The 25,372-nt window shown below is 32.2% G+C and overlaps 3 protein-coding genes across 3 annotated transcripts; all 3 read left to right on the forward strand.

The window, feature by feature from the left end:
- Positions 1–4,820: 4,820 nt before the first annotated feature.
- LOC112419835 (uncharacterized) lies at positions 4,821–8,015 on the forward strand. The gene has a single exon (XM_024777810.2). The coding sequence runs from the start codon at positions 4,821–4,823 to the stop codon at positions 8,013–8,015; it is 3,195 nt and encodes a 1,064-aa protein (XP_024633578.2).
- Positions 8,016–8,696: 681 nt separating this feature from the next.
- Positions 8,697–12,549, forward strand: LOC120579323 (uncharacterized). The gene is made up of 10 exons (XM_039831278.1): positions 8,697–8,975; positions 9,059–9,268; positions 9,349–9,597; positions 10,463–11,050; positions 11,131–11,342; positions 11,424–11,588; positions 11,678–11,785; positions 11,869–11,938; positions 12,062–12,157; positions 12,258–12,549. Exons 1-10 carry the CDS (start codon positions 8,697–8,699, stop codon positions 12,363–12,365), a joined length of 2,085 nt encoding a protein of 694 aa, XP_039687212.1. The 3' UTR covers positions 12,366–12,549.
- An 11,076-nt stretch (positions 12,550–23,625) lies between these two features.
- LOC25488541 (adenylate isopentenyltransferase 7, mitochondrial) lies at positions 23,626–24,537 on the forward strand. The gene has a single exon (XM_013603426.1). It carries the CDS (start codon positions 23,626–23,628, stop codon positions 24,535–24,537), a length of 912 nt encoding a protein of 303 aa, XP_013458880.1.
- Positions 24,538–25,372: the final 835 nt, after the last annotated feature.

Consider the following 25,372-nt stretch of genomic DNA (forward strand, 5'->3'; position numbering starts at 1 on the left):
TAAAAGGAATAAGAATACCCAAACCATCACTTTCATTTAAGGCTATAACATTTATTTGGTATGACAAGGTATGAAGTGCATACAATGACATGTCTTTGAATCATAAATCTAGCAAATATAACGTATACGATGGTATTGTCATCTCGATTAGGGCTCTGTAGTTTGGAAAAGCTAAATGTTTTTGTTGCTAGTCAAGACCATTGTTTTTTATGGTGGATCACTAGTCCTAGTTTTATTAAGTTGATATTTTAGGAATTGTTTTGTGTTCTAAACTTTATTTTTATTTTTTTTGGGTTTTGGTTTGGTCCCCAACTTTGTTTTTCTTTTTGATAAATTTTTTGTAGCTTATCAAAAACAAATGGTACTTAAAATATTTAATCAAACTATGTCTTTTTAATAATATAAAAACAATAAATTCTCTGAGTCTTCTATAAAATTCTCATTTATAAAATATTTTATGTATCAAAATAATTAATTAACATATTATTTTAATTTCTTATATTATTATTTAATGATGACAATAATATTTTAACTTAGTATAGAGTTGACCAAATAAAATATTTTAATTTATTATATTGTATATAGAATGAATTCAATGTCGATATTTCTTATTTCAAAATAAATTGATATTATTAGTAAGTTTTTTTTATAAGTCAGGAGAAAGGACATGCATCAGGAGGAAGTAACAACATCATCCCGAAGAACCTCCGTCATATGCCGCCAATATCAAAATTTATTTAAAAAAGAGGGAAAATATATTGGGGTGGGGGGCTTATTCCAAAGATAACACAAAAAACTATATTCTAAATTCTTATGTTTAACACCTTTAATTATTTTAATATATTATATTTTTAGTTTATAGAAAAATATGATTTAACTCATTTACTAAAAATAAAAACAAAAATATTAAAAGGTGGTGCATAAAATATTAATTAAAGTAAATAATAAATTACAAACAAAGTCAAACAATATATAAATTAAAATAATTTGTCTCGAATTAATTTATTCATAAAAAATGAACCTGCAATAAATTCATATTAAATTATATTCTTTTTCCTAATATGAAATTTCTGTCTGGCATGTCTATCTCATTTCATTTGTCTCGCCTCTATATAAGAATCATATCTTTCAACAGTAGAGACCTCACTAATACTCCTCGATTGTTACCTCTCTCTCTCTCAATACTATTCATCCTTTCAATGAAGAGTTGTGTTGTTAAAAAGAAGAGAACTATGGGGAAAAGGAAGCCCAGATCCTTCTTCAACAATCTCCCCATAAATATTCAAACGAAAATATTTTGTAGGTTGTCGTTGGAGGATCAATCAAAAGCTATGTGTGTCTCGAATGAATGGCGTAATCACGTTCTAAACACAACCTTACCAAAGAAAGACCCATTACTACCGTTTGTTGTTGCTCACAATTTACATAACCCGTTTATCGAGCTGGAACAATTATTCAATTGGTGCTCATTAGTTATGTGTTCTAGGGCAAAACCCAAAAAGCTGATAAACACATGCAATGGCTTACTATTGTTTTGCCACAATGATGGTGAGGCTACCAACATCTTGCGTGGTGTCTATTATTACTATGTCCTGAATCCAGTCACAAAACAATGTGTGACTGTTATGAAGCCCATAGGACAAACCTCTGGTGGGTATTCATATGCTGCTCTGGCATATGACCCTGCAGAATCTTGGTTTTTCAAGATTGTGCGTTTTCAGGGTCTTCGTCATGTGAACATTTTCTCCTCCGTGACTGGTAATTGGACGACATTGAATATTAGTTTGCCAGATTACATTTACGAGTCTGATTGGATAAAAAAATCAATTTATTTTAAAGGGTCTATTTATCGGCTCACCAAGTCGGGGTATTTAGTGAAAATTAAAGTTGATCCTCAGGAGAATGTTTCGGATCAAGCTGAGGTAATAACACTACATCCTGGTTGTATCACTAGTACAAAATATACTTTATAGATTCGTGCTTAAGTCGGTTCGTTCTGCCACCCGTCTTAAGAATTGATGCGGTGGCAGTTTCGTAATTATTTTAAACTTCCTTAAGTCGGTTATAAGATTACCCGACTTACGATTGATAGAATAATGAAAAAAAAATTTTTTAATAAATTCCTTAAGTCACTAGGCTGACCAATTGACTTAAGAAGTCTTTTTCTTAAGTCGGTCGCTTCAACACCCGACCTAAGGATTTTTCTCTCTATTTCTAGGTGAATCATCAACTTTCACTATTTTTATTTATTTATTAATTAAATAAATAAACTAATTAAATTTATTAATTAAATTAATAGTTGTTTTTAATAAAGAAATTAATTAATAGTTATATGTTTGACAAAAAAATAGTTATATGACCTTTTTTCCGTAACAAAAAAAAAACAATTTTTTTTATGTCTCAACAAAAAAAAACAGACATTTTTTTCTTCAAAAGAAGTTTCTCTTGCTTCAGTCTACTTAGTACTGTGAGATTGAGATTCATCGCAGCAACAACAACACCATTGTCCTTTTCATCGCGATCGATTAACAAAAAATAAACATTTTTTTCTTAAAAAGAAGTTCGTCTCGCTTCAGTCTACTTCGTACTGTGAGGTTCATCGCAGCAACAACAGCAACATCGTCCTTTTCATCACGATCGATCATTGTTCCAGATTCACCTCAACTGTTAGGTATTTAATTTAATCCACTTGATTATTAGAATGATTCTCGTAATTATCATTGGAATTTTTCTATGATAGTAGTGGTGACAGTGATTAATTTGATTTCGTGTGATTTCCATATTGACCATTAAGTGTTTGATTATTTGTCTAACCCAAAGTTTCCTCCAATGGGTTTTGTTGTTTTGTTTGATTGATCGAGATTTGAAACCCCTTTTTTAGATTTTAAACTCTAAGTACTCACTAGTTAGTTTTAGCTTAAGTGGTGGCTTTGTTAGGGAATTGTGTTAAGCCCTGTTTGGACACAATGTTTAATTTGAAACCCCTTTTTTAGATTTTAAACTCTAAGTACTCGCTACTTAGTTTTAGCTTAAGTGGTGGCTTTGTTAGGGAATTGTGTTAAGCCCTGTTTGGATACAATGTTTAATTAAGTGCTCATAGCATTAGGGCATTTTATTCGAATTCTGCTAGTATTTGACTCCCTGCTAGTAATTGATACTAAATTAATTGACTTTCTTCAACTTAGAGACTACAATATATAAACCTCAATTGATTAGTGAAAATTTCCTTTATCTTGTTCTGTTTTGATTTAAGTCTTATGATTTGGAACTCATTTGAATAGTCATGAAAATAGTTGTGTGTATAAATTGCTAAAAAACTTTGATAATTTTGAGTTGAATGAGTGAACATATGGTAGGAAAGGTGAAAAATTCATTTATCTTGTTCTGTTTTGATTTAAGCCTTATGATTTGGAACTCATTTGAATAGTCATGAAAATAGTTGTGACTAGTATAGGACATCGTCAATATTGTTAGAAGCTAGAGACATAATGGATAAAATGGTGTTACATAAATGTATCAGAGTGTATAACATAGCTAGGAAGTGCTTGGATCCACCTTATCAATGATCTTGTGTCTGGTCTATAATCTGAAGGTTGAATGCACTTGCACAAAAATCTTAAATTATGAAACTCTAACCACCCTACATACTATTAATACCTTGATATTTATTTTTTGTCATCTTAGCTATACATAGAACTATTGTATGATACTTTTGTGCTAACAAAATTGCACAAAATCAGAGAAATTCAAAAATCATAATATGTCCAAATTACAACTAAAACTAAGGTAGGAACCAGTTTCTTTTGATATGTTCAAAAATCTAAATTGATTTACAAAGATCTAAATTGACATACACAATTCAGTGGCTGCAGCTGAAAAGAAAAAAAAAAGGATAAAACCAAAATAAGATGGTATGAGAGGTGTCCATAAAAAAAATTGAAGGTCCTTATAGTAGTAAGAATCTCTATAAACAGATTTCATTTTTCTAGTAGGGAAAGGGAACGGTAAATGTAGATATTACCCAATGTGTTTCAACTGAAATATGTTCAACATATACAAAAGAAACATAAGTAAATGTACTAGAATGAAGATTATGCCAAGTGCAACATTCTTGTGCATACTTCTTTTTTATTATTCACCATTCATCTTCATTCAAACAAGATTAATTAACCGAGTCAAATTGTTGTAATTTAAGCCTATGTAGTCAAAAAGGTATTATTTATTTATTAGAGGCTAAAGATATTATTTATTTTTAATACAAACTATAAGCAAAAATATATGTATGTGGGGCGTCATTTTCTAAAAGCAAAGGTTTTAGAAACAATGTCTTCAATTAGGCATTTAATCTTTTAGAAGAAAAACAAATATATGGACATATTGAACTTTCAATTTTCTTTCAATCATTAACAAAGTATAATTATGTGAGCTGTAAAACAAAAAATTTAATTTAATTTAACAGACTTATTAGATATAGTCATGGACTTTAAAAAGAAAACTTTAGGCATATATGAGATGTGTGAACTTATCTTCTAGAATCATTCAGTTCCTATGAGAAAGCATATGCTGAAGTTATTACTTTAGGCCTCCAAAAATATTCACTCACTTTTTTTTTGTTTTGAAGGCACGTAATTAGGACCTTTGGCACCCCATTGGCTACACATAGTCTTTCCACTAGCTTCAGTCTTTTGGACTGATAACTAGACTAATCTCTGCCTAGGTGTAAGTCACATACTAAGTGACTTACATAACGAAGGTTCACACCTTCTAAACTGACAGACTTCTACTCACTTCCTTCAAGGAGGTTTTTTCAGAAACAATATATGGATCGCAGTTGGATGAAAGCTAATCGTTTGAGTGAAAAGTATGAGAAAGGAGTGGAAGAGTTTTTACAATATTGTGAAAACCTTCCTAACAATAACGGGAAGTTCCATTGTCCTTGTGTTAAGTGTGGGAATAGACTTCCATTACTTTCAGTTGAAGAACTACGGAATCATCTAATTTGTGAGGGCGTTTGCGAAACTTATACCAATTGGATATGGCATGGTGAATCGTCAAACATCCCAGATGTCTTGGAAAGAGATGACATGGACGTTGAGATGGACAATCAGATGGAGGACATGATTTGCGATATTGGACAGGAGGATTTTCAGCGTGCACATGCACATAACAATTTACGCGCTAACAATGAATTAATATTGTACCCAGGGTGCAAGAACTTCACGCAGTTATCTGCAGTGTTGAGATTGTTCAACTTGAAGGCGAAAAATGGATGGACAGATAAAAGTTTCACTGAACTTCTTGAGCTGTTGTGCGAAATGCTCCCAAAAGGCAACACATTACCGAAATGTAACTATGATGCAAAGAAGATATTATGTCCGATGGGTATGGAGTACAAGAAAATACATGCTTGTCCTAATGACTGCATATTGTACCGAAACGAGTTTGAGGATGAGAAGCAGTGCCCTACATGTGGGCTATCACGCTACAAAGTGAAGGATGGTGATGATGATGAAAGCTTAAAGCGTCCTCCTGCAAAGGTGTTATCGTATCTTCCAATAATTCCAAGGTTCAAAAGATTATTCGCTAATGAAAATGATGCAAGGAATCTTCGATGGCATGCATGTGATAGGGAAGATGATGGAAAAATTCGTCATCCAGCTGATTCATTGCAATGGAAGAAAATTGATGAATTGTATTCGGATTTCGGTAAAGAGGCAAGAAACCTTAGGCTTGGACTTGCTACAGATGGAATGAATCCATATGGAAACTTAAGTAGTAACCATAGTTCATGGCCCGTTCTCCTAGTTATCTACAATTTATCTCCTTCGATATGCATGAAACGAAAATACATGATGTTATCTATGATGATATCGGGCCCAAAGCAGCCAGGAAATGATATAGATGTGTATCTAAGTCCCTTGATTGAAGACTTAAGAATGCTTTGGGAAGAAGGTGTTGATGTGTTTGATGGCTATTCTCGGCAGAATTTCAAGATGCGTGCAATGTTATTTTGCACTATCAATGACTTTCCTGCATATGGGAACTTGTGTGGTTATAGTGTTAAAGGACATAAAGGTTGCCCTATATGTGAAGAAGAAACATGCTTCAAACAATTAAAACATGGAAAAAAGACTGTTTATCTTGGGCATCGAAAATTTCTCAAACCTAATCACCCATATCGCAAGTTGAGAAAAGCGTTTAATGGAGAGCAAGAGTTTGAAACTGCTCCGCAAGCCCTAACTGGAGAGCAAGTTTATCAACGAGTGAAGGATATCAATGTTAAATTTGGAAAGAAAGAAAAGAAAAAAAAACAAAAAACCACTGAGAAAAAGATATGGAAGAAGAGGTCTGTGTTCTTTGATCTTCCCTACTGGAGCAGTCTAGATGTTAGACATTGTATCGATGTGATGCATGTGGAGAAAAATGTGTGCGATAGTGTAATTGGAACACTTCTCAATATTCATGGTAAAACAAAGGACAATGTGAATGCTCGTTTAGACATGGTTGAGATGGGCATACGACAAGAGTTAGCTCCGCATTCAGCAGATAATAAGAAGACATATTTGCCTCCGGCTTGTCATACGTTGTCTAAACAAGAGAAAACAAGCTTTTGTGAGTGTCTACATACATTAAAAGTTCCACGAGGTTACTCTTCAAATTTCAATAGTCTTGTCTCAATGGAAGATTTAAAATTAATTGGCACGAAGTCTCATGATTGTCACGTATTGATGCAACAACTACTACCGGTGGCTATTCGTGGCATATTGCCTAAAAAGGTCAGAGCTATCTTAACTAGGTTGTGCATATTCTTCAATGTTATATGCAGTAAAGTAATTGATCTTCGAAAATTAGAGGAGTTGGAAAATGAAGCTGCTATAATCTTATGCCATTTAGAGATGTATTTTCCTCCGTCTTTTTTTGATATCATGGTTCACTTAATTGTTCATCTAGTGAGAGAGATTAGATTATGCGGTCCTGTTTATTTGAGGTGGATGTATCCAGTTGAGCGATACATGAAGATCTTAAAAGGGTATGTGAAGAATCAACATCATCCCGAAGCATCTATTGTTGAAAGATACATCGCAGAAGAAGCTGTTGAGTTTTGTAATACTAACTATATGCCAGAAGAGGAAGCGATAGGAATTCCCAAGCCTCAATACGATGGAAGATGTGGAGGTATACAAGGTTTAAAACTTAAGAGTTTGGACTCAGTGGAAGTACTTCAAGCACATTTGTATATTTTGAATAATATTGATGAAGTTCAACCTTACATTTCTACTCACAAAAGGATTGTCAAGGAAAAAAATTCTCGAATGAATGAAAAATGGGTGTTAAAAGAGCATAACAAGACTTTCTTGAAGTGGTTTAAAGAAACTATTTCAAATGACAATACGTGTTCTGAAAATTTAAAATGTCTAGCACGAAAACCTCAGTCTGATGCCATAAGTTGGACCATCTACAACGTGAATAATTTTACATTCTATACAAGGACCAAGGATGACAAGAGTACGGTTCAAAATAGTGGGGTTATGGTTGTAGCCGAGTCTATGCACTTCTCAAGTTCAAAAGATAAAAATCCTATCATGGCATCAATACCTTACTACGGGATCATTGAAGAAATGTGGGATATTGATTTCGTTACACTTAAAGTTCCTATTTTCAAATGTAAATGGATTGACATAAACAACGGTGTCAAAATAGATGAATTTGGTTATACATTGGTGGACCTTGGTAAGATAGCTTATACGAACGAGCCTTTCATTATGGCATCTCAAGCAAAACAAGTGTTTTATGTTTCTGATCCTTCTAACAAAAAGTGGTCAGTGGTTCTCCAAGGTAAAATCAGTCACGAACCTAACAATGACAATCTGCATTCAACGCTATATACTTATGAGACTCCTTTCACACAACGACAATCTACTTCAATGGAGGAAACTTTAGTGGACGATGTGTATGCCACTCGTGATGATCATCGCGAAGGGATATGGGAAAATATTCAATCAAATCAATCTTAGTTAATAAAATGGTGACTTTTGTTTCAATTGTATCATAGAGATTCCAAACTTTGGAGTATCAGTCCATTAGAGAAGTAGTTAATAGTTTTACTTGTGAATTTGCAGTCCATTAGAGAAGTAGTTAATAGTTTTGTTTTCACATAGAAGCATATGACTGTGATTGCTGGGATATTACTTTGTAAACAAAGTGACTTCTCAAATGGTGCTTACCACAATTCATGTCATTTAAATTATGAAACTACTTGATCTTGCTTTTGCATTTTTATTTTTAATGTTTTCGCTCGTTTTATTTGCAAACTCATCTGACTTCTATATTAATAAAAAAAAAAAAATATTTTTGCCCTTAACGAATGACTTCTAGTTTTATGTAGAAGTAACTTACATATGGAAAAATTTATAATTTGTTGAGATACAAATCCATATTTGAATTTTCATTCTATTATGACACTGTGTATCAAGTTTGTAGTTTGGGTTTTGCTACTGTTATGATAATGAATAGTTTGACTTCAATTTATTAGTGTCAAACCTCAGTATAATCTCATTTTTTGCCTACTGTTCTATTTTCATTTCCTTGGTGAGTTTAATATGCAGTTTTTAATTGATTCTTGGTTGTGCACTATATTAATGGTATTGAGCTTGCATTGTTACTAACTGTTGTTATGTTTCTTTTTAAACAGACATATGGGTGATCCAGCAGGTCCTTCACAAAGTGGGTCGAATACTCAATCTAATCGAAAAAGGGGAAGAGGTCGCACCCGTATGAAGAATTTGAAAATGAAAACTGCACATGGTGAGAAATTACCAATTGAATTCCAATCTAATGGATTACCTTCAGGGGAAAACGCGAAAAGGTTCAAGCTCCAGGTGGCTTCCTTTGCTCGAGAGTGTACAAGTATTCTGATAAGTGATTGGAATAGTGTTCCTGATGCCACAAAGGATGAGATTTGGAAATCAATCACAGTAATTTTTAATTGTGTTTATCAATATTGTACTTAACTTTAATTTTGTCATACACTAACTCCTATATTTGTTGCGTAATGTAGGCTAAATGGGATATGCCGAATGATAAGATTGTGAAAAAGAAAACTATATCGTACGCGGGTGAGCGATGGAAAGCATTCAAATATAGTTTAACAAGTAGGTATTTATTTGATGGTGAAAATATTGACAAGTCTCCTATGGAGACTTATGATTTTATTGATGAGGACATATGGCAGGAGTTTATTAGGACGCGAGCCGAACCTTCCTTTCTGGTTAGTTTGATTTATTATGTAGTTCTTGTATCAAGTTTCATTTTAGTATTACCTAATGAATCAATGTGTTGTTTATATAGGAGAAAAGACTGAATGCACAACAGACTCAAGCTCATAATAAATATCCTCATAGATTGTCTCAAGGGGGATATGAATTACTTGAGAAAAAGATGATGGAAGAAAAATTAAAAGAAAGACAAGAAGCAGCTGGAGACATAGAAGTTCCACCTCCATCTCCACCTCAACGTCATGAGAAGTGGAAAAGAGCCAGAATAAAACCATCAGGAGAGTATACATCAGAAGACACTCGTGTTGTTGCAGAGACAATTGTAAGTAAATGCTTAAGTTCTTTTTTCCAACTTGTAAATATATTGGATCAAAGTAATGATTTGAAGAAAAGCAAAAAGATATTTTTAAAAGCACTTAGGATCCAACAAAAATGATCTATATAAAAACAATCAATGGAAATTCTCACTGCCTTATCTTGGTAGAACATTAGAAATTTGATAGCTATAATTTTTCTTTTTATTGTTGATTGTGTTTGTGATTATGTATTGGCTATTGGTCAATTCCACGGTCCAGTTGAAACTAATGGAGGTTGTGTAGTTGTGCTCATGCTAGTTTATTAACAAGCAATTGTTTTGTCATATATTTTATTAATAGAAACTACCTATAAGATTGTGATGATAGATCAGGAAAGTAGTATTCCATTGTATTGTGATACAAAAAATGAGCAAAAAAATGTGTAATCATATATAGGGATTCTTATTTATAGACCAATATGTAATACCATATTTTAACATCGATAAAAGTGAAAGTTTATTTACTCTCTCATGTAGCTTTTAAGTTGTATTTCTTCTATGGAATGGTTGCATCATCCATCATCATTCAAATTATTAAATCATTGAATCACAAACAGAAATGCTAATTTTCCAATAATCACAGGACAAATGTTATTGCCTAGTAGAACCACGTTGATTCATGAAAGTGTGTTAAACTAGCACAAAATTCTTCATATCTACTACTATTTAATTTAACGCATTTGAGGGGACATATGGATTTGTATTTGACCATGAAACATGTGAGCTGCAATTTTCTTTTTCTAAATTGGTTATTATATATATATGCATAGTTTCATTGTCAGTCTTGTGTGTATTATAAAGAATGATAAATATGATAAATTTGATGTTGTAGGATTCTCTAGTGTCAGACGGATTTGTGCAAAATGGACGTGAGGACATCTTGGTGAAAGCCCTTGGGCAAGATGAACACCCTGGTCGTGTTCGTGCTGTTGGTCGAGGTGTGGGAATTCGAGAATACTTTGGATCAAAATCTCATTCCACCCCGTCTGTTATCAGTGGTGCCCAACTAGCAGCATTGACTAAGAAGATTACACAGGACGTGCTGCAGACTCTTCGCACTCAACCAAATCAAAATTTCCCAATTTATTCTCCTAATACCACTCAACATGTTAGCTCAAAAGACAGTTGCTCTACTGTTCCACAGACACCAGATGATGAAGAGGATATCGATATCCCAGAAGAGTGTGAATTGTATGTTGATGGAAGCAATTATGTGGTCGCACATGCTAATGTGTACAACCTAGGGCCCACTATACACAATCAGGTGCTAGCTAATGATATGGTTAGAGTGGCTGTTACTAAGGTGATAGATGCAAAAGCTCAAGTACCTGTGCCCACTGATGAGGTGACAACAATTGCTCAGGCCGTCAACACTTTCATTAAATGGCCAAAAAGACTTTTGCGAGTTATCACTAATAAGGTATTTATTATCTTTGTGTCTATCACTATTTACACTTCATACTGTTTAGACTTGTGTAATGTTTTATTATAATGGTTTAGGATGTTGATATACCTATGAAAGTTGATGTTCCACAAAAAAAGTCAGAACCTATTTGTCAAAAATTGATAGTGAAGGCAATGTACATGGAACAAGATTTGAAGTTTAAGGCTAAACATAGTGGGATTGATATTGAGCTACCAAGGGATGATATCATGGACTTGTGTTTGGGTAAAAAAGAATTACACTTGACTATTTTGCAAGTGTGGCTCACGTAAGTATATTTTGTTTGTAAATTTAATGGTCATTCAATTACTTAATTTTATTTATAATGAATTTTGTTGCACTATCTTAGGTATCTACACCGTCGTTGTGTTGAATTGGGCAAAAGTGGAATGTACGGATTTCTTGATCCGTATTACACTCTTGCTCAAAATGACCGAGTTAGTGTTCAAACCTACATTCAAAACACAATGGACCATAATAAAAAGGATTTGTACCTAGCTCCTTACTTTAACAAGTAATTTTTTCCCCTCTCTTTATATTCAATCACTTGTAATATAGAGATTTGAATTTTACAAATAATTTAATTTTTTAATGCCCTTGTAGTCGTCACTGGCAGTTGCTCATAATTAATCCTAAGAAGCGTGAGGTAACCTTTCTCTGTTCATTAGGAAAGAAGCCGTCGGATAAAAATTTACCAGTCATTGTTGATTCGTAAGTATTCAATTTATTTATTATACATGAACTGTCATATGTTTAATGATATAAGTTTAACGATTAAGTATTGATTATTGTAGAGCTTTGGAAGGTTATTATAATCTACAAGGGGTGAGAAAGCATAGTAAAGTAGTATGGTTTTATCCCACCGTAAGTTGTTTACACATGCTACTACTTCATCTATCATCTTTGTCGTGTTTCTATATTAAATAGCTTCTGTTTGTAATAATATTTACCGATTAGTCGGTCACATTTGATCATATTCAATTTCAGAGTCGAAGGCAATCAGTTTCTTACGAGAGCGGATACTTTGTCATGCTACATATGTTGAACATCATATCCAGTGGTGTTGTGGATTCATGGATGCAAGTATGTATAAGATTTTTTTAACAAATATTATAAATTAATTAATTTTATTCTTACATGCTAATATGATAAACTAATATTATGTCATCATTTATTTATTTAGATATTTGCGGATTCAACTCCCTTTCAAAAGGATGAAGTTAAAAATGTTCAAGAACGCTGTGCAAATTTGATTCTGGAACTTATCGAAGCAAATGAGGATTCATTGTAGTGCGAGATTGGTTTCTGGAGCAGGTGGGGGGAGTAAGCTTTAGTGAGACTGGTTTTCTTTTTTTAGCAATTGGGGTTTTAGCTTAGTGTTAGCCCTGTTTTGAGTTTTATATTATTTGCATTTTGGTTCTAATATGTACTTTAATCTGTCGGTGCACAGTGGCAATATTTACTTTCTAATGACATTGAAGTTCAATGGTTTATTTTAAATAGTACATGTGTATTTTGGTTATGCACTTTAATGTATCTTCCTATTACACTGCAATATAGTGCATTGGATATTCTGCATGCATGCAGTGGACAAAAAAAAAATGGAAGCCAATTCTGCATGTGTGCTATATAAAAAAAAAAAAGTATTAACTTTTTAAGACGGTTAAAACTGTGCGACTTACAAAGTTAATATCTTAGGTCGGGTAAATATTAACTGACTTACACATTGAGGCCTTAAGTCGGTTGCTAAATCCGACTTCAAAAGCTGAAACTTCTTACTACGGGAGCTGTTAGGTCGAACGCATGCCCGACTTACAAAGCTTTTTTAACTGACTTAAACAAGGAGGCCTTAAGTCGGTTGCTATACCCGACTTAAAAGGAAGAAACTTCTTACTACGGGAGCTGTTAAGTCAGCCGCGCGCCCGACTTAAAAAGCCTTTTTTAACCGACTTAAAAAGGGTTTTTTGTACTAGTGTATTTTGGATGATTCACATTGGGATGTAAGTTCTAAAGATGACAAGCTCTTGTTGGTCTTGTCTAGAAATGAGGATCTTGTGATTTTTAAACTCGTAGAATGTGTAGCAAACAATGCTACCTCTTATACATGGGAAGAGATGAGTACCATCCATCATATGCTTTTAGGGCCTCTTAATACACATGGGAAATTGTTATCCTTTCATCCATACCATGAAGTGGTATATTTCAAGCTGGGATCTGTCCTCTATTTTTACTTCTATGATCTTGAAGATAACAATGTGGATATCATAAATCCTGGGATTGTAGAACGCAACAAAATTGTGTATGATTATATTAAAAATTGTGGACATTCTTTGCTTGATTGTTTTGCCCCTTTTGTGTGCTGCTTAGATAACAAGGTAATTTATTGCACTAATTTTACTTTATTAATTTCTTTGGTATTAATTTCTTTGTTTTGTCACAATGCAAATATAGTGTTGCATCTCTAATATATGCAACAAATCCAACAAAATTAATTGATCATATTTTAATAGCAATAAATTTTAGATGGATGGTTGGATTTGATGAGGATTAATAGTGTAGTTTTAGACTTCAATATTTTTATGATTTTAAATTAACTATCTTTCTTGTTTCCATTGCAGAATTTAGGATATTTTCAGCGACTCCCCGTTTCACATTAAAAGGCAATTCTTGACAAGAAGTTGATGCTGGTGGTGTTGTCCCTTTGAATTTGATTTTAGTTGATGGTTAATTTTTTTCTATGTACTTTATTTTCGGTTTGTGGATTGAGTACTACTTGTATTTGTCTCATTTATTCTTAATAAAGTTCATATTTGCTTTTCAAAAAAAAAGTTCCCATGTTTAATCGTTTTTTTTTTATTCATGAAGTTTTTTTTTCAAACAATTATATTCATAAATGCAATTTTGATTGTTGAAATTATAACCATTTTCTTATAATATATGTGAACGAATAGTATTATTATTTTTTTAATAAAAGGAAATTTTTATTGATTCATAAAAAAACAAGGTTACAAAAGTGGGAGATATTTACCAAAACCAACTAAAATGAACTAAATCTAAAAGAAGATAAGCCTAATCTATCTCTAGAAAAGAAAAAAAGAGAAAAATAGGAACAATAAAAGGTGAACAAATATTTGTATGTAGACGAAGTGGTAAGTATCACTCGAAACTCACATATACAATTAGGTTTAACTCACATATATAATTAGATTTTAGGTTTGACTATGGTGAATATGTGCAACCTAAGAATATCGTCATTATAATTAATTGAACGTTCTCTCTCACACACACTATTCTGCCAAAATTAGAGGAATACTCCTTTTTTTCATTTTTCAATGACAGATTTGTTGATTAATTTTGGCTTAAATGTGTGTTTAGTCCCTGCACTTTCGCCCAGTTTTGGCATTGATCCCTACGCTTTTTTTTGTTTGGCATTGGTCCCTACACTTTCTAAAACTTTTGGCTTTAGTCCTTCCGTTAACTTTCCGTTAAAAAAAAAAACCAAAACTAACGGTGTGCCACGTGGCCCAATCATGACACGCCACGTGGCACACTAAAAAACAAAAAAAAAATTAATTATTATTTTATTCATTATTTTTTTACTTAAAAATATCATTAGTCCCTGCACTTTCAGCATTTTTTGATATTAGTCCCTGCACTTTGGTATTAGTCCTTGAACTTTTTTTTTTTTTTTAAATACTTTCAATGAAATTATTATGTTTTAATTATTGTTTTGTTCATTATTTTTATTGAGAATAATCATAAAAAAATAAAATCAAAAAATCTTTGTTAAAAAAAATTAAGTAATAATTGTATAACATTGCAAATGGAAATTGTATCGTATTAACACCGTAACAAAAAATCCAAAGTGCAATTTAATTTCCATCTTCTTTGTTGATTTTTATCTATTGTTACGGTGTTAATACGATACAATTTCCATTTGCAATGTAATACAATTATTACTTAATTTTTTTTAACAAAGATTTTTTGATTTTATTTTTTTATGATTATTCTCATTAAAAATAATGAACAAAACAATAATTAAAACATAATAATTTGATTGAAAGTATTTTTTTATTTTTTTAAAAAAAGTTCAAGGATTAATACCAAAGTGCAGGGACTAATATCAAAAAATGCTGAAAGTGCAGGGACTAATGATATTTTTAAGTAAAAAAATAATGAATTAAATAATAATTAAAAATTGATTTTTTTTTTTAGTGTGCCACGTGGCGTGTCATGATTGGGCCACGTGGCACACCGTTAGTTTTGGTTTTTTTTTTTTAACGGAAAGTTAACGGAAGGACTAAAGCCAAAAGTTTTAGAAAGTGCAGGGACTAATGCCAAACAAAAAAAAGCGTAGGGACCAATGCCAAAACTGGGCGAAAGTGCAGGGACTAAACACACATTTAAACCATTAATTTTTTTTTATGTTGAAAAAAAATTTGATAGATTTTTTTAATAAGTCAATAAATGAAAATATTAAATTATGATATTTTTTGATATTATGAGTGGAGGAATACCTTAAGCTGCTCGGGATTTAATTTTTTGCTTTTCAAAAACATAGAATATAAGGTTGAACCCATATTACAAAATTAATAAAAGTCAAAACATATTTAACCTAAATTAAGTTCAAATACATTTTGACTTTATGTACTCCATCTGATTTTAAATATAAACAAAAATCATAACATATTTAACCTAAATTAAGATCAAATACATTTTGAGTTTTGCGATCATATTTAAAACTGGAGGGAATATTTATTTGGGTCGACATGTCTTTACCTATTCAATGTCTATATTTAGACAAAAGAGTTGATGAAATGGTTGAGTCAGGGATGGTATATGAGATAAGAGACTTTTTTTGTACCTGGAGCAGATTACAGAAAAGGAATTAGAAGGGCTATTGGGGTTCCTAAGCTTCTTTCTTATTTTGAGATAGAAAAGAATGAATGTATTGATGATGCTCAAAAGGAAGAGATACTAAATGAAGCTATTACAAAAACCAAACAAAACACTTTCATATTGGCTGAAAATCAACTCTCGAAGATCCGAAATATGGCTGATAAGATTGGATCAATAATAAACAATATTAATTCTACAGAAGTCTTTGAGGTCATGCTAAGGGGAGAAGATTATCAACATTTGCCAAAAGAAATTGTGATTAATCCAAGTATGAAGATAGTGAAGAGATTTCTAGAGGAGACAAGCCCTGTATTTGAAAATGCAAAATATTCAAATGGAAATGGGAAACACACACCTAATGGTGTTTGAAACATTTGGACAAAAATAACTTTTTTTATCTTGATTATTGTCATTTGGGTATGAGAAATGCATGAATTTTGTTGTCTAATTTTTCTGTAGGAATAATTTTGAGGTGGGTGGGGGTTTTACGGATTTTGTCATCTCATTGTAATAAATAATGCATAAAATAAAAAATTGAATGCAAAATTAGTCCTTTGTTTTTTAATACAAAAGTAATAGATGTTGATTAGAATCACATTATACAACAATTTGTATCAATCTCAAAATCATTGACGATCCTGAATATGATTTCATCATGGATGATTTTTGCAAGCACGTGCTTGAAGCTTTAAATCTCATAGCTAAAAATGGACACCTACCTATTATTGTAGGAGGGTCAAATTCTTACCTAAAAAAATTAATTGTGGTCCCAACCATTGCATTTCATTCAAAATATGATTGTTGTTTTATTTGGGTCGACGTGTCTTTGCCTATTCTGTGTCCATACTTAGACAAAAGAGTTGATGAAATGGTTGAGTCAGGGATGGTAGATGAGATAAGAGACTTATTTATACCTGGAGCAGATTACACAAAAGGAATTAGAAGGACTATTGGGGTCCTGAGCTTCATTCTTATTTTGAGATTGAAAAGAAAGAATGTATTAATGATGCTCAAAAAGAAAAGATACAAAAGGAAGCTATTACAAAAACCGTACAAAACATTTTCATCTTGGCTGAAAATCAGCTCTCGAAGATCCGAAATATGGCTGATAAGCTTGGATCAATGATAAACAATATTAATTCTACAGAAGTCTTTGAGACCATTCTAAGGGGAGAAGATTATCAGCATTTGCATCAAGAGATTGTGATTAATCCAAGTATGAAGATAGTGAAGAGATTTCTAAAGGAGACAAGCCCTGTATTATTGTTTGTAGGAATAATTTTGAGGTGAGTGGGGGTTTTACGAATTTTATCATCTAACTGTCACAGGATTATTTACTGGTTTTATGATATTTTACCTCTTTTTCTAATAATTTTTTTTATTTTTGATGCTGACTTTTATTATTATTATTTTTCAATTTTCATGTACTTTTATTATTTAAAATATTTGAATTTTAATAAATAAGTAATAAAATAATATTTAATGTTAATTAATTAGGTAGATAATAAAAAAAAAATAATCCATGTAAGCACTACCACATCAAAAAAATGAGTTCAAATGTGGTAGGGGAGCAAAATTATGAAAAATACAAAATTTGGGAACTAAAATTCTATATTTTAAAATAGGGGGTTAAAATTCAAAATTAATCAAAATAGGGCCCCATTTGAATTGACTTATTTTGAGCTTATGTGGGTTTATCTACTCGCATAAGCCTTTTTAAAGGTGTTTGGGTAAATAAATAAAAATATCTTATCATAGTTTCATAAGCTGCTTATGCCATATTTTAATAAGCCTAAATTTTCAGCTTACCCTCTGGCTTAACAAGGAGCTTATATATGAATTTATATAACCTCCTTCGATTCTCTCTGGATCCACTTTTTCAAAACATATATTTTAATTATAACTTTTTTTGAAGGAATATTTTAATTATAATGTTAGTTATCTTTTGCGGTGCATGAGTAACAAAATTGCTATATACTTATCTTACTAAAGTAACACACCTAACTAAGAATTTTTTTTTTTTAAGGAAGATTTTTATTATTTTTTTTGCTACGTAACAAAATGAAACTGAATAAAAAAAACAAACTTAACTTGTCTTTTTTTTTTTTTTGTAACAAACTGTACACTAATATCTATCTATATATATGATAAGTTTATTTACACCTCTAATGTTAATTTTGTCTTATATGAATATTGATATTTTTTTTAAGGACAAATATTGATTATACTATATATATATATATATATATATATATATATATATATATATATATATATATATATATATATATATATATATATATATAATTATAATTAATATATTATAATTTTTTTTTTACGCCTTGATTAATTTCATCAAAAAAAATCTTGATAATTCTGGTTCAATTCTTTGATTTTTTTGTTAAATTAAAAATATTTAAAATTTCGATAATTGCTTATATAATGTCACATCCAAACATTTCAATTTATGTAAGTACTTTTTAGTGTGCATATCCAAACATAAATAGCTTATCAAGTATAAGAGCTTATGATGTAAGCTCTAATGTTATAAGCCCTAATGCTATAAGCATCTATATAAGTTGTTTATCCAAACCGGGCCTAGGTGGGTAAAAGTGCATTATGCCAAGAACTTTTTTTACTCATAAAATGAGGATTTTTTTTAAGTATTTTACATTTGATAAGGACCTTATATGAGATCGCTGGGGCGGTGGGAACTCCGTTACTCATTGATAATGTTACTAGAAACAGACTTTATGGCCATTATGCCCGCATCCTGGTTGACATGGATCTCTCGAAAGATATTTTTTATGAAGTAATGGTAGAACGTGAAGGCTTTGCGTTTGTTTCCAAGTGCCGTCAGTTGTACCCTATAAAGAATGAGTCTATTTCTAAAGTTACGGGTGAGAATGGAAGAAGCGATAAGGGAAAAGAACAGATAACGACAACAAAACCTGTTTGGAAACCTTCGAAAGACAACCCCTCGGGAATCGGCTCCTCCAGGGCCTTTGAAGCACCCCCCCTGTAACGCCCACTTTCATTTAGTTAATTATTTAACCGAGTTTAGACGATTATATTATATTTATATAATATATGTGTGAGTTTTGTTGATTTAGATGATTTGGATGATTTTAATGTGTTTTGATGATTTGATGAGATTATGAGACTTATTTTATTGTTAAATAAAATAAGATTTGAAAATAAAATAAAATATTTAGTTGAGGACTATTTTGAGATTTTAGAGAGTTTTGGGGGAGAAAGTGAGATAAGATAAGATATTAAGAAGAGATATAAAAAGGAAAGACCTAGGTTTAGAAAACGTTTTGTACGTACGACTGTTTTTGGAGAAAAGGAGGAAAAACCAAGAGAAGAGCAAGAACACCTAGGAGAGCTGCGATTTCTTCAATTAAGGTAAGGGTGAGACTAATAATTCAGTAATGTTAATTTCTATGATTCTGATGATTAATTGATAAAGTTAGGATTGAATTAGAAAAGTTTTGTAATTAGGTCAAATCCCTAAAATTGATGATCAAACGGTAAAAATTGATTAGATTGATGTAGAAACTGTCCTATAACCTTAGAATATGTTTAGGATGAGTTCTGGAATCGAAATTAGGATTTAAACCATGAGTTAGGTGAATTTTTGAAGAAAACTGCATTATGCCCGAGCCAACATTCATCGCTCGCCCTGGCGAACGATGATCCTCGCCTCGCGAGTGATGAAGTTCATCGCTCGCCACGCGAGCCAAAACCCCTCGCCTCGCGAGTTACATGTCGTAGCTCGCCACAACGAGCAACCCAACTCGCCATAGCGAGCATGACCAGAGAGCATGTCGAATTCTGAGTTTTTTACTTTTGAGTTGAACCTTAGATGCTTTTGAGTACCTTTAGGTGTCTATTAAAGATTAGAGGATGATTTAGAACAAGATTGAACCTGGAACAACCTTAGTTGGGAATCTGGCTTGTACTCGTCATGGCGAGCAGATGCTCTCGCCTCGCGAGCACTTCCAGAACTTAGTGCATTTGAGGAGTTTGAGACCTGAGTTGCTTAGATTGATTAGGAGTGGAACTTTAGGTAATAGTGAGGCCTATTTAAGATGTTAACTGTTAACTGTGAAGCTATTATGAAATGCTAAGTGATTATAATGTGATTTATTGATTGATTGCATTACTGGAATTATTATTGAATGATCAAGAAGTTGATGAAAATAAATTGATATTAAGCTGTTGATGTGATCTGATTATGCTGCTATTGTTATTTAACTAAGTTGCATGAGTCTGAATAAGATAATCAAGTTGATGATGAACTCCAAATTATTGGATGTATAAGAGATTTGAAGATTAAGATGTTTAATGATAGAGTCCATGCATTAGCATACATTGATCTTTGTCCTCACCACGATTTGAGCTTTGTCCTCACCACGATTGGAGCTTTGTCCTCCCCACGATGCTTAAAGTATATTAATACTATGATGAAGTTTTGGTACCACATGCATATAAGAGGTCTAAGTTGCATTGTCGCATTTGTCGAGTCTAAAGATGTTATGTTATGTTATTGGTGATGGTTGAATGATGTGATTACTTGATAATTGTTTATCAAAGATGCAATGATGTTTAAGACTGTTTATGATGTCAATTATGATTTTGAATTATATTGATTAATATTATTGTGTTATGAAATCTCACCCCTTCTACTTGAAAATGTTGCTCTTCGTATGAATAACTTGCAGATGATCGTGCTTAGTGTGCAGTTTGCTGTCGTGAGTGGCCTTGCCTCACTGAGTCGTCTAGGTCGCTCTGATACGTAACGGGATGGGGTTTTATGATATGCATGCTTCATTCTTTTACGTGATTATTTACGAGATATTTTAAATAGGCCTGTGTGCCAAGACTTTATTTATGATTTTGAATTTAATTCCGCTGCAGTTTTGTCGATGAAGGATAAATTATTATTTATCTATGTTTTGAAGGTTTTAAGAATGTGATATCCCGTTAATTGTTGTTTACTCTGATAAATGTTTAGAATTTTTTTTTATATTGGGAAAACGGGGTGTTACACCCCCCCCCCCCCACGCTGTTACAAACACGGTTCCAACCACTTCAGCTCCGGCACAAGACCCTAAGGTTCCGAAGCAACGTGACACTCAAACCACATCTTTTTCTTTTGCATTACAAAATGTTACAGACGACATTGTTCCAGGTACTCTCCCGACGAGTACGGTGTTTGAAATGGATCCCCTAGTAGCGCACGATGGCGTGTATTTTGATGACGTGGAGCAGTCTATTCCCGTAATTCGGGAGGAGGAGTTGGTTCCCCGAATCACGGAGGCAACGACAACACTTTCATCTTATGCGCATGATGATGTGCAAATTTTCTCTGATGAATCGACTTCCTCCGCTTCCACTAGGGAGGATTCACCAGCGCAGCAAGAGGTAGCCCAAGATGGCGTGCAAGCAAACTCTCAATTTCCTCTTGTCCGTTCAATCCCAGTAGAGACTGAATTTATAGCTGAGATGGAGAGACTAGACCAAGAAGATCCACAGGCATTTAATGCATCCACTGATTCTCTTCAGGATGGTGAAAGAAACTCAGTTACTATGGAGGAAGCTCAAGTTAATCCCAAAATTCAGGATAGCTTGGATTTATGGCAGCGTATCCGTGCCTATGATAAAGAAAATGCAGCCAACCAATTTATTTCGGTTTTATCAAAGAAACAGAAGCAACATGTCAAGAAACAACTTCAAATTGCAGATCAGACCTTAGAACATCCAGTCACGGTTCCTACAGACACTACCGACTCCACAATGGCTACCTCTTCAACAACTGTAGAAACTGATGTTAATTTGATAGGGAGCGCCCCCCATGGTGTTGTTCCTTTCCAACGAGTCCCTCCGAGACTTCAACAAGATCTGGACCTTTGGCATCGTATCAAGGAATATGATAAAAAAGCGGCTGAGGATCCTACAATAATGGCCTTGACAAAGAAGCAACAAAAAATAATGCGTAAAGAACTTCTTGATGGGAAGCCGCCTTATAGCACCCGTTCTAGGGGACCTTCTCCAAACCGCCAATGAATTTTTTATGCATATTGAAATGTCTGAGTTCAAAATTTTGTTTGGTTAGACAGGCTTCCAGCGGAGTTGCATATTGATTTCTTTCGAGACATAATTGGCTTGCCCAATTATAGATTTTAGTAGTCGTTTTTTATGTTTTCTTTTGTTTTTTTTTTTAGGGTTTTGGCCTAGTCCCCCCTCTCCTTGTATATTTTTTTCCCCTTTTTTTTAATAAAATTTTAGAGTTAGATGGGCATAGGACGGAGGCTTTCCAGGGTGCCAACCTAGTTGGGATGTCAGTGTAGCCTCCTGATGTCTGTCTTTCTCTCTGCTTAGAAAAAAATAAAATAAAAAAGTTCATGCAACCTCAAAATGATGTCATGCATTACAAGGACACTTGCCAGAATGAGATGCGTACTTAAAATAAACGACTTCGTTTAAGACGATATGACTAAATGCATACTCTTATTTTTAGAGAACAATTAAGTTCATTCATCTCAGACAATATTAAATTAATTTATATATTATTCACCAACGAAGTTATACCTTGACAATAAAATCTCAATAAATCCAGAAGTCCTAGCTCCACTGGCAAAATGCCGAAATTGTTAAGCCGGATGTCATAACCGAAGTTTGAATCCTGGTACATCCACTTGTGTGTGTGAGTTTATAATAGCTTTGCCATTTCGTCTATCTACCAAAAAAAATATATCTCAATAAACCCTCTTATTGAAATAATTCACATCCTTACTAACAAGATAGCAAGAAAACATTTGTTTAAAAAGAAAAAAATAGCTAGAAAGAAATAATTAGTTATCTTTTGTATGACCATTGACCGAATTCAAAACAATTATATATATTTCATACTCTAAAAAAATTCTTATTATTTTTATTTTTATTATTTTATATACGAAGTTGGTAAACATATTTATATATAAGGTTAATCTCATTTATAGTAGATATATAATATTATTTACATAAAATTATTTCTATAAATTTTTCTATCTTATCTCTTAAATAAATTAACATATTCAATGATTTCCTAGAGAGCTTTAAGAATGAATTAATTATCTTTTGTATGACCATTGACCGAATTCAAAACAATTATATATATTCCATACTCTTAAAATTTCTGATTATTCTTATTTTTATTAAATTTTATATGCAAAGTTAGTAGACATAATTATATATAAGGTTATAATCACATTTATAGTAGATATATAATATTATTTTTTCAAATTTTTTGACTGCAATATTAATTAATATTTGATAGTTACTAAATAAAAATTATTTCTATAAATTTTCCAATCTTATCTCTTAAAAAAAAAAATTAACATATTCAATGATTTCCTAGAGAGCATTATAATATATATATATATACAAGAGTTGAGTTCAGTTCACTCATCACAAAACAAAAATACAAACGACAAGTTTACTCAACTATTATATATCAACTTTCTTCTTGGTATAACTCATTCCCTTTTACTAATTAGATAGCTAGAAATAATGCATCTCGATTCAAGTTTAAATTTGTTTTTTACTAATTTTAATTACGTTTTATGTGTTTTTTTCTTCTTCAGATATTACACCAAAAGAATTTCATGGCTTTGACTACATCAACCCTAACAGAAAAGAAGAAGGTTTTGTTTATATTGGGTGCAACAGGAACTGGGAAGACTAAACTTTCCATCAACTTAGGAACTCAATTCCCATCGGAGATCATCAATTCAGACAAAATTCAAGTCTATAAAGGCCTTGACATTGTCACCAATAAGGTACAAGAATCCGAACGTCATTCAATTCCACATCATATCTTAGGCATCATTGACGATCCCGAATATGATTTCACCGTGGATGATTTTTGCAATCACGTGCTTGAAGCTTTAAATCTCATAACTGAAAATGGACACCTACCTATTATTGTAGGAGGGTCAAATTCTTACCTAAAAAAATTAATTGAGGACCCAACCATTGCATTTCATTCTAAATATGACTGTTGTTTTATTTGGGTCGACGTGTCTTTGCCTATTCTATGTCCATACTTAGACAAAAGAGTTGATGAAATGGTTGAGTCAGGGATGGTAGATGAGATAAGAGACTTCTTTGTACCTGGAGCAGATTACACAAAAGGAATTAGAAGGGCTATTGGGGTTCCTGAGCTTCATTCTTATTTTGAGATAGAAAAGAAAGAATGTATTGATGATGCTCAAAAAGAAAAGATACTAAAGGAAGCTATTACAAAAACCAAACAAAATACTTTCATATTGGCTGAAAATCAACTCTCGAAGATCCGAAATATGGCTGATAAGCTTGGATCAATGATAAACAATATAAATTCTACAGAAGTCTTTGAGGCCATTCTAAGGGGAGAAGATTATCATCATTTGCATCAAGAGATTGTGATTAATCCAAGTATGAAGATAGTGAAGAGATTTCTAGAGGAGACAAGCCCTATATTTGGAAATTCAAAATATTCAAATGAAAATGGGAAACACACATCTAATGGTGTTTGAAACATTGGGACAAAAATAACTTTTTTTACTTGATTATTTTCATTCGGGTATGAGAAATGCATGAATTATGTTGTTTAATTTTTCTGTTGGAATAATTTTGAGGTGGGTGGGGGTTTTACGGAATTTGTCATCTTACTGTAATAAATAATGCATAAAATAAAAAAAAAATTGAATGCAAAATTAGTTCTTTGTTTTTTAATACAAAAGTAATAGATGTTGATTAGAATCACATTATACTTATGTTTGACATTTTTTGTCTTGTAATGAATTGTAATTAATTTTTTTAAGACGGTAAAATAGATTAAATTACCAACCAGAAAAAGTCATCCAGCACAAGACGTCGTTAAGGAGACCTAAAAGTTACATGATACAACTATTGAAAGAAATAGAAAGAATCCAACAAGAAAAAAGAGAAAAGCTAAGTTAAAGCATAAAAACAAAGGAAATGATTTAGCCGCCAATAATTGTAGTCAAAATCAAACAAAACATTTTTCGATTTAAACCACCTTGAATAAAACATATTTTGATTTAAACCACCAATATGCTAGAAGCTTAACCCTTTCCCCTAACAAATGGATAAGTTCTTCCTTATGATGAAAGATGCGCCTATTTCTCTTTTAGATGACTCAAATAACTGAATGTCTAGAAAATTGAAAGTTACACGAATATTTTTTGAAAAAAATACCCAAACAACAAAACTGAGTTAGATGTGTTGGAACAAAATGGATTTAACAATGTCTTTTTGAGTTTTGATGATAACAAGATATTAAAAGTTCAATTGGATATGCTAATATTTGTTCAAGTGTGGAGGATCATAAATTAAAGTTTATAAGTC

Source organism: Medicago truncatula, chromosome 3 (assembly GCF_003473485.1).
Source record: "Medicago truncatula cultivar Jemalong A17 chromosome 3, MtrunA17r5.0-ANR, whole genome shotgun sequence".
Taxonomy (NCBI): Eukaryota; Viridiplantae; Streptophyta; class Magnoliopsida; order Fabales; family Fabaceae; genus Medicago; species Medicago truncatula.

What these genes read in the sequence shown, in the direction of transcription:
- LOC112419835 (XM_024777810.2), top strand. Translation starts at nt 4,821, where the DNA reads ATGGATCGCAGTTGGATGAAAGCTAATCGTTTGAGTGAAAAGTATGAG.
- LOC120579323 (XM_039831278.1), top strand. Translation starts at nt 8,697, where the DNA reads ATGGGTGATCCAGCAGGTCCTTCACAAAGTGGGTCGAATACTCAATCT. An exon ending in GAGCCGAACCTTCCTTTCTG is followed by an intron (nt 9,269 to 9,348) that starts GTTAGTTTGATT and finishes TTGTTTATATAG; the next exon opens with GAGAAAAGACTGAATGCACA. An exon ending in CTAGCTCCTTACTTTAACAA is followed by an intron (nt 11,589 to 11,677) that starts GTAATTTTTTCC and finishes ATGCCCTTGTAG; the next exon opens with TCGTCACTGGCAGTTGCTCA.
- LOC25488541 (XM_013603426.1), top strand. Translation starts at nt 23,626, where the DNA reads ATGGCTTTGACTACATCAACCCTAACAGAAAAGAAGAAGGTTTTGTTT.